Source organism: Lathyrus oleraceus, chromosome 5, assembly GCF_024323335.1.
Source record: "Lathyrus oleraceus cultivar Zhongwan6 chromosome 5, CAAS_Psat_ZW6_1.0, whole genome shotgun sequence".
In the NCBI taxonomy this organism is placed as follows: domain Eukaryota; kingdom Viridiplantae; phylum Streptophyta; class Magnoliopsida; order Fabales; family Fabaceae; genus Lathyrus; species Lathyrus oleraceus.
In genome coordinates this window covers 188777931-188791852 of record NC_066583.1, presented here as the reverse complement: position 1 = coordinate 188791852, position 13922 = coordinate 188777931, and the positions used below count along the sequence as shown (strand labels likewise).

The 13922-nt window shown below is 37.8% G+C and overlaps 1 protein-coding gene across 3 annotated transcripts; it reads left to right on the top strand.

Annotated features, from left to right (window-relative positions):
- Positions 1 to 12033: 12033 nt before the first annotated feature.
- LOC127082385 (uncharacterized) lies at positions 12034 to 13547 on the top strand. 3 transcript variants are annotated; one of them, XM_051022619.1, is made up of 7 exons: positions 12034 to 12482; positions 12599 to 12713; positions 12808 to 12889; positions 12982 to 13033; positions 13114 to 13177; positions 13255 to 13365; positions 13455 to 13547. In XM_051022619.1, the coding sequence occupies exons 1-6, from the start codon at positions 12099 to 12101 to the stop codon at positions 13335 to 13337; spliced, it is 780 nt and encodes a 259-aa protein (XP_050878576.1). In that variant the 5' UTR covers positions 12034 to 12098; the 3' UTR covers positions 13338 to 13365; positions 13455 to 13547. The 3 variants fall into 3 exon arrangements, with proteins under 3 accessions (XP_050878576.1, XP_050878575.1, XP_050878577.1); XM_051022618.1 differs by lacking the exon at positions 13455 to 13547 and having other exon boundaries at positions 13255 to 13416; XM_051022620.1 differs by lacking the exon at positions 13455 to 13547 and having other exon boundaries at positions 12036 to 12482; positions 13114 to 13168; positions 13255 to 13416.
- The last annotated feature ends 375 nt before the right edge of the window (positions 13548 to 13922 follow it).

The window sequence follows — 13922 nt, the reverse complement described above, 5'->3', positions numbered from 1 at the left end:
AGACTACACTAGACTCCAAGCATTCACTTCTACTCAACTCATTTCTCGTTACCTGAAAAATAGTTGTAAGGGTGAGTTCCTCAATCGATATAATAAGCATTATAGCATATAATGTCATGTTAAGTAATTTAACACATTAATCACCCTAATCACAACATACTATCAGTAACAGCACATCAGTTTAACATCATCCTCAACACCAACATAAAACACAAGTATAATCTCAATTCATACTTCATAACAACACAAACACACGTATAATATTGGAATACATCCATTCATATTATACGCCATACATACATTATGCAATGAGACTCCACACATGCGGTACCGACTATTCGTGAACATATAGTTCAACTTCACCGACCAATCCAGGTACGGCTACCAAGCTCACTAGTCCCACTCATTTGAGACCTAGTGACTCACATCACTAATTCCTCACTATGGGAATTAGCTACCACCCCAAGGGCCATGCTATGCACGCTAACTCACCTAGCATGCAAACATCAACAACAGTCCAAAATGACTAACATCACTAATTCCTCACCACGGGAATTAGCTACCACCATAAAGGCCACAATATGCATGCTAATCACCTAGCAATGCAACATCCACAACAATTCAAGAATAGACATATGCTCACACTCTAAGCCATAAAACAGTCTATTCACAAATGCATACACAACTGATACATTCACAGCATTATGCATACAATCATACATTCCTCAACACATGTATCAAAATATTATATCATGTCAAATAATTAATCACAGTATTAGCACACTCTACTAATACCTATACTGCTCAAAACAGCGGGATATAATCCCTCATACGCCAACATAGGCTAACTCTCAGTTATGTACACAACATTAAAAAGCTAATTTTTCCACTCTGCAACAGTGTTAACCGGTTAACGCCCTGGGTTAACCGGTTAACGCAGGCAAAAACATATTTTCTGGCAAAACGTAACAGTGTTAACCGGTTAACACCCTGGGTTAACCGGTTAACGCAGGCAAAACAACACATTTTCACAAATCATAACAGTGTTAACCGGTTAACACCCTGGGTTAACCGGTTAACGCAGACAAAACAGCAGTTCCTGCGCTAACACAAGGCAGAACGCAGAATTCTCCGCATTTTCCGCCGTTGGAGGACTTCCGGACCTCCGATTCCGATTCCGTAAAAAACTATACGTTCGGAATTTCACAACTAACCCAAACACAGATTCAATTACAGTCTAAATACAATTTATCCAACTCAATTCTTCAGCATCAACAATCCCAATTAGGGTCAAATTAACGGCTTATCACTACCCATCACATATTATCCCATAATACCCATTAATCGACGATAAACCCCCCTTACCTGATTAATCCGGCAAATCTTTGAGCTCCAAGCTTTTCTCTCTTCAACCTTCAGCCCTTGCTCTGTCTCTGTGCCCTTTTCCTCTTTCACGATCGTTTCTCTGTTTTCACGTAAAACCTTATTTTTACCAAATGGGATTCTTTCTCTCATTTCCAACATATATGTATTTTCCAAATAATAATAATAATCCAACAATAATAATAATAAAATTTCCAATTATTTAATTAAATTAATAAATAAATTATTAACTCAATTGAAATAATTATTTTATTATTATCGGGGTGTTACAACTCTCCCCCACTAAAAGAGTTTTCGTCCTCGAAAACATACCTCAAACGAACAACTCTGGGTAAGATTCCTTCATCTTACTCTCCAGTTCCCAAGTCACATTGCCACCTGCTGGTCCTCCCCAAGCTACCTTCACTAAGGCAATCTCTTTACCCCGCAACTGCTTCAACTCTCGATCCTCGATCCTCATAGGTGATGTTTCAACAGTCAGGTTATCTCTCACCTGTACATCATCTACTTGGACTACATGCGACGGATCATGAATGTACCTCCTCAACTGAGACACATGAAAAACCTCATGCAAATTCGCAAGCGACGGCGGTAAAGCGATACGATAGGCTACCTCCCCTATCCTCTCCAAAATCTGATAAGGACCAATAAATCGAGGTGTCAACTTCTTCGACTTCAAAGCTCGCCCAACACCAGTTATCGGAGTAACACGAAGAAACACATGATCTCCCTCTTGGAACTCAAGTGACTTCCTCCTCTTATCATGATAACTCTTCTGACGACTCTGAGCAATTCTCATCTTCTCCTGAATCATCTTAATCTTTTCCGTAGTTTGTTGAACAATCTCCGGTCCAACCACAACACTCTCACCGGACTCATACCAACACAAAGGTGTCCGACATCTCCTACCATACAAAGCTTCAAACGGTGCCATACCAATGCTCGAATGAAAACTATTGTTGTAGGTAAACTCAATCAAAGGCAAATAACAATCCCAAGCGCCTCCTTTTTCCAAAACACAAGCCCTCAAAAGGTCCTCCAGTGACTGAATCGTCCTCTCAGTCTGACCATCAGTCTGCGGATGATATGCAGAACTCAACCTCAGCTTAGTTCCCAAAGCTCTCTGCAAACCTTCCCAGAACTTCGATGTAAATCTGGGATCTCGGTCCGAAACAATACTAGACGGAATACCATGCAAACTTACAATCTTCTCAATATACAACTCGGCTAGTCTCTCTAACGGATAATCCATTCTGATCGGAATGAAATGAGCCGACTTCGTCAATCTATCCACAATCACCCAAATAGCTTCGAAATTCTTACTTGTCCTCGGTAAACCAGAAACAAAATCCATACTGATACTATCCCACTTCCACTCTGGAATAGCCAACGGTTGCATTAGACCAGACGACTTCTGATGCTCAATCTTTGACTTCTGACAAGTCAAACAGGAATAAACAAAACTCGCAATTTCTCTTTTCATTCCCGGCCACCAAAATAACTTCTTCAAATCATGATACATCTTCGTAGCTCCAGGATGAATACTCAAGCCACTACGATGTCCTTCCTCCAGAATACTCTTCTTAAGTTCGGTAACCTCCGGAATACACACCCGATTACCAAATTTCAAAACACCATTCTCATCAACTCTGAATTCACCACCTTGACCTTGATTCACTAAAGTCAACTTATCAACCAAAAGCACATCAGATTTCTGACCCTCTCTGATCTCATCCAGAATACCACTTGTCAACTTCAACATTCCCAATTTAACACTATTGTGAGTACTCTCACACACCAAACTCAAGTCTCTAAACTGCTCAATTAAATCCAATTCCTTAACCATTAGCATAGACATATGTAATGATTTCCGGCTCAACGCATCAGCTACTACATTTGCTTTACCCGGATGGTAATTCAAACCAAAGTCATAATCCTTCAGAAATTCTAACCATCTCCTCTGTCTCATATTCAGCTCTTTCTGATCAAACAAATACTTTAAACTTTTATGGTCACTGAAAACCTCAAATCTTGATCCATACAAATAATGTCTCCACAACTTCAGAACAAACACCACAGCTGCCAACTCTAAATCGTGTGTCGGATAGTTCCTCTCATGAACCCTCAGCTGTCTCGAAGCATAAGCTATAACCTGCTTATTCTGCATCAACACACCACCCAAGCCCAACAATGAAGCATCACAGTAAACTTCAAATAGTTCCGACGAACTCGGTAATATCAAAATAGGAGCAGTAGTTAACCTTCTCTTTAACTCTTGGAAACCTTCTTCACATTTTGAGTCCCAAACAAACGCTTGTCCCTTTCTAGTCAACATCGTCAACGGTAACGCCAACTTAGAAAATCCCTCAATGAACTTCCTATAATAACCTGCAAGTCCAAGAAAACTCCTTATCTCAGAAACTGACTTCGGAGCTTCCCAATTAGATACCGCTTCTATCTTAGAAGGATCAACAGCAACACCACCTCTTGAAATCACATGACCAAGAAAACTAACTTCTCCTAACCAAAATTCACACTTCGACAGTTTAGCAAATAACTTCTTCTCTCGCAGAACTCCTAAAACCACTCTCAAATGCTCCGCATGCTCTTCTTCAGATTTCGAATATACCAAAATGTCGTCAATAAACACCACAACAAACTTGTCTAGGTACGGGTGGAAAATCCTATTCATATACTCCATAAATACTCCAGGCGCATTAGTCACACCAAAAGGCATCACAGAATACTCATAATGTCCATACCTTGTTCTGAAAGCAGTCTTCTGAATATCCTCAGTTTTCACACGTATCTGATGATACCCAGATCTCAAATCTATCTTGCTGAACACACTCGCACCGACCAATTGATCCATCAAATCATCAATCCTCGGAAAAGGATACCGATTCTTGATCGTCACTTTATTCAGTTGTCTGTAGTCCACACACAACCTCATAGTACCTTCTTTCTTCTTAACCAACAACACTGGTGCACCCCACGGTGACACACTCGGACGAATAAAATTCTTATCCAACAGATCTTCCAACTGACCCTTCAATTCAGCTAACTCAACAGCAGACATACGGTACGGAGCCATCGATATTGGTCTAGTACCAGGTACCAAATCAATCGAGAACTCAACTTCACGTTCTGGCGGCAATTCATTCACTTCTTCCGGAAACACATCAAGAAAATCACACACCACCGCTAGATCGCAAATCACCAGTTTATCTTTAGCTTCCAAGGTCGCTAACAGCATAAACAACTCTGCCCCATCTGCTACTTCCTCATTCACCTGCCTCGCTGATAGAAACAAATCCTTTCCTTCCTCAATCTCAGGAAAAATCACAGTCTTATCAAAACAGTTGATAGAAACTCGGTTAAACACCAACCAGTTCATTCCCAAGATAACATCAATCTGCACTAGTGGAAGACACACAAGGTCTATCCCAAAGTCTCTACCAAAAATACTCAAAGGACAATTCAAACAAACTGAAGTAGTAGTCACTGAACCCTTCGCAGGAGTATCAATCACCATACTTCCAAGCATCTCAGATATCTCTAACTTAAGTTTCACAGCACAATCCAAAGATATAAAAGAATGAGTAGCACCGGTGTCAATAATAGCTACAAGAGGAAAGCCATTAATATAACACGTACCTCGGATCAAACGATCATCTGCAGAAGTCTCAGAACCCGATAAAGCAAAGACTTTTCCTCCCGACTGATTCTCTTTCTTCGGCTTAGGACACTGTGGACTGATATGGCCCACCTCTCCACAGTTGAAGCAAGTCAGAGTCTTCAACCGGCACACCTTTACCACACTTGAAACACTTCTTCTCAACACTAGTACACTCATGGAAACGATGTCCCGCCTGACCACATCTGTAACACTTAGCAGGAGCACTAGAGTCTCCCCCACTAGGCCTCTTCATCCCACTCTGACTCTGAAAACCTTTGCCAGCTGCATACGGTTTTCCACGATCATTCTGATTCTTGCCTTTCCTATCAACCCTCTGCGGATAGCTCTCTGCTCTGGCTTTGGAATCCTGTTCAAAAATCCTGCAACAGTCAACCAAGTCAGAAAACACTCTGATCCGCTGATACCCAATAGCCTGTTTGATCTCGGGACGCAACCCGTTCTCAAACTTCACACATTTCGAAAATTCTCCAGCAGCCTCATTATAGGGAGTGTAATACTTTGACAGCTCTGTGAACTTAGCAGCATACTCAGTAACAGACTTGTTAACCTGTTTCAACTCTAAGAACTCTATCTCTTTCTTTCCTCTGACATCCTCTGGAAAATACTTCCTCAGGAATCTCTCTCTGAACACAGCCCAAGTGATCTCAGCATTTCCAGCAGATTCCAACTCAGTGCGGGTAGCAACCCACCAATCATCAGCTTCCTCTGACAGCATATGCGTACCGAACCTGACCTTCTGGTTATCGGCACACTCAGTTACTCGGAAGATTATCTCGATCTCCTTCAACCACTTCTGAGCGCCATCTGGATCGTATGCTCCCTTGAACATTGGAGGATTGTTCTTCTGGAACTCACTCAGTTGACGAGCAGCTCCCATTCCCACAACATTCGGATTCCCTCCAAGTACTCCAGCTAGCATACCCAGAGCCTCAGCAATCGCAGCATCATCTCTACCTCTTCCAGCCATCTCTATTCTGAAAACCCAAACAAACTAAAACAATGAGTACTGATAGGTTACTCAACACCTATACCGTACAGGGGAAACAAAATAATTACGACTCGACTCGACCGACTATGCTCTGATACCACTAATGTAACACCCTTATAAAATACCCCAGAATATTTAATTAAAATTAATAAACATATAACAATTAGAGTAATTATGCCCTTCAAGGGTGTCACACATAATATTCCACACCACGCAACAATATAACAGTCATGCTCTTTTATTAATTCAAAACATTAAACATTTTTGCATAAATCGCAGCGGATATAAATCAAGTCAATCAAAATATGTAACATACTACATGTAAACTGGTTCAACAATCTTTAACACATAATTAAAAAGGTTCCCTCCCGATGTTACATCTATCAGAGCATGACCCACTAAGGAGACTACACTAGACTCCAAGCATTCACTTCTACTCAACTCATTTCTCGTTACCTGAAAAATAGTTGTAAGGGTGAGTTCCTCAATCGATATAATAAGCATTATAGCATATAATGTCATGTTAAGTAATTTAACACATTAATCACCCTAATCACAACATACTATCAGTAACAGCACATCAGTTTAACATCATCCTCAACACCAACATAAAACACAAGTATAATCTCAATTCATACTTCATAACAACACAAACACACGTATAATATTGGAATACATCCATTCATATTATACGCCATACATACATTATGCAATGAGACTCCACACATGCGGTACCGACTATTCGTGAACATATAGTTCAACTTCACCGACCAATCCAGGTACGGCTACCAAGCTCACTAGTCCCACTCATTTGAGACCTAGTGACTCACATCACTAATTCCTCACTATGGGAATTAGCTACCACCCCAAGGGCCATGCTATGCACGCTAACTCACCTAGCATGCAAACATCAACAACAGTCCAAAATGACTAACATCACTAATTCCTCACCACGGGAATTAGCTACCACCATAAAGGCCACAATATGCATGCTAATCACCTAGCAATGCAACATCCACAACAATTCAAGAATAGACATATGCTCACACTCTAAGCCATAAAACAGTCTATTCACAAATGCATACACAACTGATACATTCACAGCATTATGCATACAATCATACATTCCTCAACACATGTATCAAAACATTATATCATGTCAAATAATTAATCACAGTATTAGCACACTCTACTAATACCTATACTGCTCAAAACAGCGGGATATAATCCCTCATACGCCAACATAGGCTAACTCTCAGTTATGTACACAACATTAAAAAGCTAATTTTTCCACTCTGCAACAGTGTTAACCGGTTAACGCCCTGGGTTAACCGGTTAACGCAGGCAAAAACATATTTTCTGGCAAAACGTAACAGTGTTAACCGGTTAACGCCCTGGGTTAACCGGTTAACGCAGGCAAAACAGCACATTTTCACAAATCATAACAGTGTTAACCGGTTAATACCCTGGGTTAACCGGTTAACGCAGACAAAACAGCAGTTCCTGCGCTAACACAAGGCAGAACGCAGAATTCTCCGCATTTTCCGCCGTTGGAGGACTTCCGGACCTCCGATTCCGATTCCGTAAAAAACTATACGTTCGGAATTTCACAACTAACCCAAACACAGATTCAATTACAGTCTAAATACAATTTATCCAACTCAATTCTTCAGCATCAACAATCCCAATTAGGGTCAAATTAACGGCTTATCACTACCCATCACATATTATCCCATAATACCCATTAATCGACGATAAACCCCCCTTACCTGATTAATCCGGCAAATCTTTGAGCTCCAAGCTTTTCTCTCTTCAACCTTCAGCCCTTGCTCTGTCTCTGTGCCCTTTTCCTCTTTCACGATCGTTTCTCTGTTTTCACGTAAAACCTTATTTTTACCAAATGGGATTCTTTCTCTCATTTCCAACATATATGTATTTTCCAAATAATAATAATAACCCAATAATAATAATAATAAAATTTCCAATTATTTAATTAAATTAATAAATAAATTATTAACTCAATTCAAATAATTATTTTATTATTATCGGGGTGTTACACCTCGCGTAGGCGAAACCTACATTATTCGATACTAGTCTTGATGAGTGCTAAAACTTGGAAAGCATAAACTTAATATTTAATTTGAGGAAATTTACAATTATTCTGATCTCACCGGCTTATTTATTATATAAATCGTCTCTCACATGCATCAACATATATTCACATGCATCAACATACATAGTGAAACAATTATGGCCCCTAGCGTAATTGTTCTCCCAAGCCAATGAGAGAACCTAAGCTAACCTAATAACGATCTAAGCTTCTTCAAGCAAGATCTTCAAGGTTGTCCTCCTTTGATATTGTATTCTTCTCTTTCTTCGTAACATTACATTACATAAAAGAAACTCGTCTTACATACGAGGGAGTGAGATGAGAAAAGAAGTTACATTAAGAGATTAAAAGAGAGGCACGACACGCAGGTCGTATTTTAAAATCCCAAAACAAAATAAGGGAAAACTAAGGCCATAACCGATCACCACAAGACAATAATAATAAACACATTATTATTATTAATTTAAATTCTATTAATTAATTAAAACCAAATTAAATTTCGGTGACTGATCACACTACGCAGAGTTAGTCGGGGGTTCCGCTGCCCGATCAGCGGATGGGGGTCAAGGAAGCAGTTCCCCCTTGCGGGGTTGTTAGGTGAAGCACCCCGACGCAAAATTTTAATGAACAATTCATTTGAAATCGACGTCGCTTTTCCCATCAACACTTGATACTTTAAAGCACAACTCTTGCGCAGTCACAACCCTAATCGCATAACTCTTTGGCGGCATAACCCTTGTGCCGTCATGAACCCTAATGCACCAATTTCAGACCGTCAAACACACCTCGATTGTTAATTAAGTATGATTGATCAACACGTCATTGCTTCACCATACTAATGTCGGATCAAGAAGCAAATGACCATTGATCGCTCAAAGGAAAACAACCATTAAGTGTTTGAATGAACGAAACAGAAATAGTATATCATATATATCGTATTTTGCATCAGGATTACTTATATCATATATATAACTTGATCGATCTCAATTGTGTAACCTATGGATGATCGATGTATCGCTGCTTCACCATACTAACGTCGGATTACGAAGCATAATCAACATCAATCATCCAAATCGTACACAAATGATGCCAAATTTAATCACTCGTTTATTCTTTGATTCATTTTGTCTTTTAATCGTATTAATACAGAAAATATAGAAAATAAACAGCTATCAGATGCATGGTTTCGTAAGTGGCTCTGGTACCACTGAAGGAGAAGAGCGATTCAAAATGCAGCAGAATTTAAAAAATTTCTCCTTTAGTGATCCTTACAAATGAGCATGATCAGTGATAGAATCGTTACCTCTTGTGGCGATTGAAACCTTTGACTCAGATCTACGGAGCGATCATGAACATTGAATGGTGACAACGCCTCCACTCAGTCCACACGAGTGGATTCCTTCAATCTCAGTGCTAGCTGCTACGAATAAAGGCTTTAAGTGAGAGAGAGAGAGAGAGACAGAGAAATAAAATTGCAACTGCACAAATTCTTCTGCACAAGGGTTCTATTTATAGAACCACTTGTGTGGGCTGCAAGCTAAAAGCCCACTTAAGCGTATGTGGCCCATATCTTATGATATGCCAAAATCACTTAAGCGTGTGGTACCTTACCATATTTCGTATTCTACTTAAGTACACTGTACCTTACGATGTTCTACAATTCACTTAAGTGCACCGTACCTTACGGTGTTCCTTAGTTACTCTATCTCTCATCAATCCGTCTTTTTGTGTGTGGCTCTCTAGGTTTTCACGACATTAGCAATTATATTAAATCACGTATTAGCATAATAAATAGTGAGCGGTATCTAGCAACACATCACTGCTACCTAAGACACGAAAATGTTATGTAATCTGACAAATCCTTTTGTGATAATACTTATGTGTATAATTACCCTTTTGCCCTTATGTCTATATTGAACACAAGACATAGACCGTGTCATCCTTGTCCAGTTCAATATTGGGCCCGTAGACATTTATCCTATTACGCAGGATGGGAAAATTCCATCTAGGTCACTCATGTCCCTCAACATGCTTCGTGGAGTACCCATCAACTGTTTTTATGGTCATCCAGTTACGGACAACGTTTGATCAGTAATAAGGCACTCAATTCTACATCTAGGGTCCATAGTGGTTTCAGGTCGAAGGGTGGTATACACCAGTATCACCATGAGAATAACTTATGACACTTTGCATAACATTCTATATAGTATTCTCATAGCGGGTCAATCCAGTATAAATATTACTCTTAATATTCATACCTATGTTTAAGACTTGATAACTCCTTATCCATGATCCATGAGATGTGATCATCAGTCTATATACATAATAGTCTTAATGCTTTAATGTTATCCCATTTCACAATAAAGCTCGACTAAAAATACTTTAAGAATAATGTCCTTATGTTTAATGAGATCTCATGATTAAGTCACACTTGATACATTAAACGGACTAACTATTCTAAGGACTTTATTAAACAAACATAATAAAGAAAAAGCCTTTTATTATTAATAAATAATTCGATACAAGTACCAAAAGTATTGGTCTTTAGGGCTTACACCAACAAACACATCTATAAAACTCTCATGAACCTTTCTATTCATTAATGAAGATCTTTTCACTCTATTCATGCTACTCATTACATGTCACTCTTTATAAACTCGGTTAATGTTCTATCTCTAATCAATGTGGGATTTAAGATCTTCTTAATACCTGATAACAATGCTCAACAATTATAAATGCTTGAAAAAAGAATCGAACTTTAGAATATAGTATCTTCCGATGATCTTCCGAAGGTAGATGGAGATTAATTCAATAGTTGAATTTTCAATATTAGGCACCTTATTCAACAAAGATATTGATATTTTCATGTCATACACACCATTAGACTTATTTCTTTTGAATAATGGGGAATCGAATTCTAATCTAGAAAACTTGAGGGAGACCTGAAGTGTCCGGTAAGTATAATTGAAATGGTAAAAGATTGAGGATATTTAATAGGTTGAAAAGCATATTTAAACTTGCAATTTTTTAAATATTTATTGTGTTATTTTTGTTGCTAGACTCTAAAAAAAACACATAGAGAAGTTGTTATTAAGTTTGGTATGATAGTTAGGAGTTTTAATTGTATAATGCAATGCTACCATGGCTATTATGCACCTTATTAACACCTATATATAACTCTTATGTAACCTTCCTACTCATTAATGAAGATCTTTTCACTTTATTCATGCTACTCATTACATGTCACTCTTTATAAACTCTTTCAATATTCTATCTCTAACCAATATGAGATTTAAAATCTTCTTAATACCGGATAACAATGCTCAATATCTTTAAATGCTTTAAAAAAGAATCGACTTTAAAATATAGTACCTTCCGGTAATCTTCCAAAGGTAAATGGAGATCAATTCAATAGTTATTTTAAATTTTCAATATTAGGCACCTTTTTGAACAAAGATATTAATAACTTCATGTCATACACACCATGAGACTTACTTCTCTTGAATAAAAGAGAATCGAAGAACTTGAGGGAGACTTGCGGTGTCCCTTAAGTATAATTGAAATAGTAAAAGATTGAGGATATTTAATAGGTTGAAAAGCATATTTAAACTTGCAATGTTTTAAATATTTATTGTGTTATTTTTGATGCTACACTCTAAAAAAACCACATAGAGAAATGTACCATCCAACATTAAAAAAATTAAACTCTTTACATTTTTAATTGTTGGTAGAGTAAAATGAGTTACAACCCAATTTTGTTTTAAAATGGAAGCAAACTATTAAACTCTAAGAGCATCAGTTCATTCCTTTCTTGAATGGAAAATTTAAAGTAGATACAAAAACCACTCGACAAGTAACTATAACCAAAAAAATAACTAGGACAATCCTCTAGCTTCTTTCAATTTCCAAATGCAACCATGTCATCATCCCTGCTGCATTCCCAAATCTCTTTTCCATTAGAGTCTCTCACCAGTTCCAACAAGAACACATCCAAAACGAGACCATGCATTGCTCGATTATACAACAAAAGGACACATTTCATCAATCTTGTTTCCAAACCTACATCTCTACCAAACCTAAGCAACAATTGCTCAATTGAAAAATGGAAAGCGCGTGACAGCGGCGACGAATCAGGCGAAGTTTCTCCTGAATTCCTTCCATCAAGTCCTTCACCAGTGCACATTGTTCATGAATTCTACGAGGCTTTCAATAAAAAAGACACAGAAACATTGAAGCTATTACTTTCTCCTGAATGTGTCTACCAGGACCTCCTTTTCTACAGTGCCTATGAAGGCCAAGAGGTTTCTTTCTTCCATTTATTTCTCCTCTTTCATGATAACAACAACATGATACCAATGGAATGATATTGAAGGTACTTTCATAGTAATTTTTTATATATATTTTTTTTCATTTTTAGAGCATCATACACTTTTGGCAAAGCGTGATGGATGCAATGGGTCCAAACATTCATGTTTTTGTGGAAGATGTCAAGGAGACCAACCATGTTATGGTGACTGTGTTTATGCACCTAGGTTTGTAACTCACTTTCAATCCCTAACTTAATTAACATAACAATATTAAATAACTCTAATGTGAATGTTTATATATTTACATAATTATTTGCAGTGTGGAAAGATAAGAAGTTGCCCTTCACAAGTGGGTGTAGATTCTTTACTTTTGAAGAAGTTGAAGGAAAATTGTTAATCAGGTATTAATTATGATAGCAATTATTTGTATAATCCTTAAATTACAAACATGTTAAGTTAATCTTTTTATGGTAAATTTGTGTTGCGTGTGCAGCAAGATAACTGGCATGGAGGAATTTCCGCTAAAACCCGGCGAATTAGTGCTGGTATAATTTGATAGTAATTCAATATTTGTTTTTCATTTAGATTTAAATACATTTGTATTCTCCAATTTTAATCTGTGCAGAAACTTCTAAAAGGAATTGGCAATATTCTGGATAACTATCCTCTAGCAGCCGGAGGTATTTCAAGTAAATATTGACACATGAATTTGAAATATATTTTACATTATAGTTGATATGATATAAGTATATAATTTCAATTTCAGCTATGCTTGATTCTCATGCCTCACAACAAGATGGAGGAAGTGACACGCATTTCGATTTCGATTTCTTTGGACGGAAACATTAACATTGCTTAGTTGTGTAAATTACTTACAGTATCCTCATATGTCATTTCTCATAAGAAATAAAATTTTATTTATTGCACCTATACATATATATGACAGATGTAACTTAGCATTAATAGAAACTCAGAGATCAGTGTTTATGCCATGCTTATTGTAAAGAGAAACTCGAATATCAACAAACTTCCCAGCAAATCAAATATGGTTTTCGAGTTTGGTAAGTCTCACTCCACATGATTTCTCTTTGACTATTTTATATGTAGAGTCCCTCTTTTTGAGAGTTGATCTCTAGTTGAAATTCTATTAAGCAACATCCTCGAAACAAAAACCTTAACCTTTGAAGGCACATTTGTTTTCCAAATCCGTCTCACAGGTTCTATAGTTTCTTCGTCCCACTCGTCTTCCTCCTCTACGAATCTTAGTCTAGTGTAAGAGATTTTTACATTGAATACTCCATCCGGGCTTGGGCACCAACAAAACTTGTCTGCTGCAACTGGTTTAGGCTCAACAAACACCCTTCAGAATTTATGCTAGCTCTAATCTCTGCTCTCTAACCTATACATTTTCATTATTCACTTCAAAGAGGACAT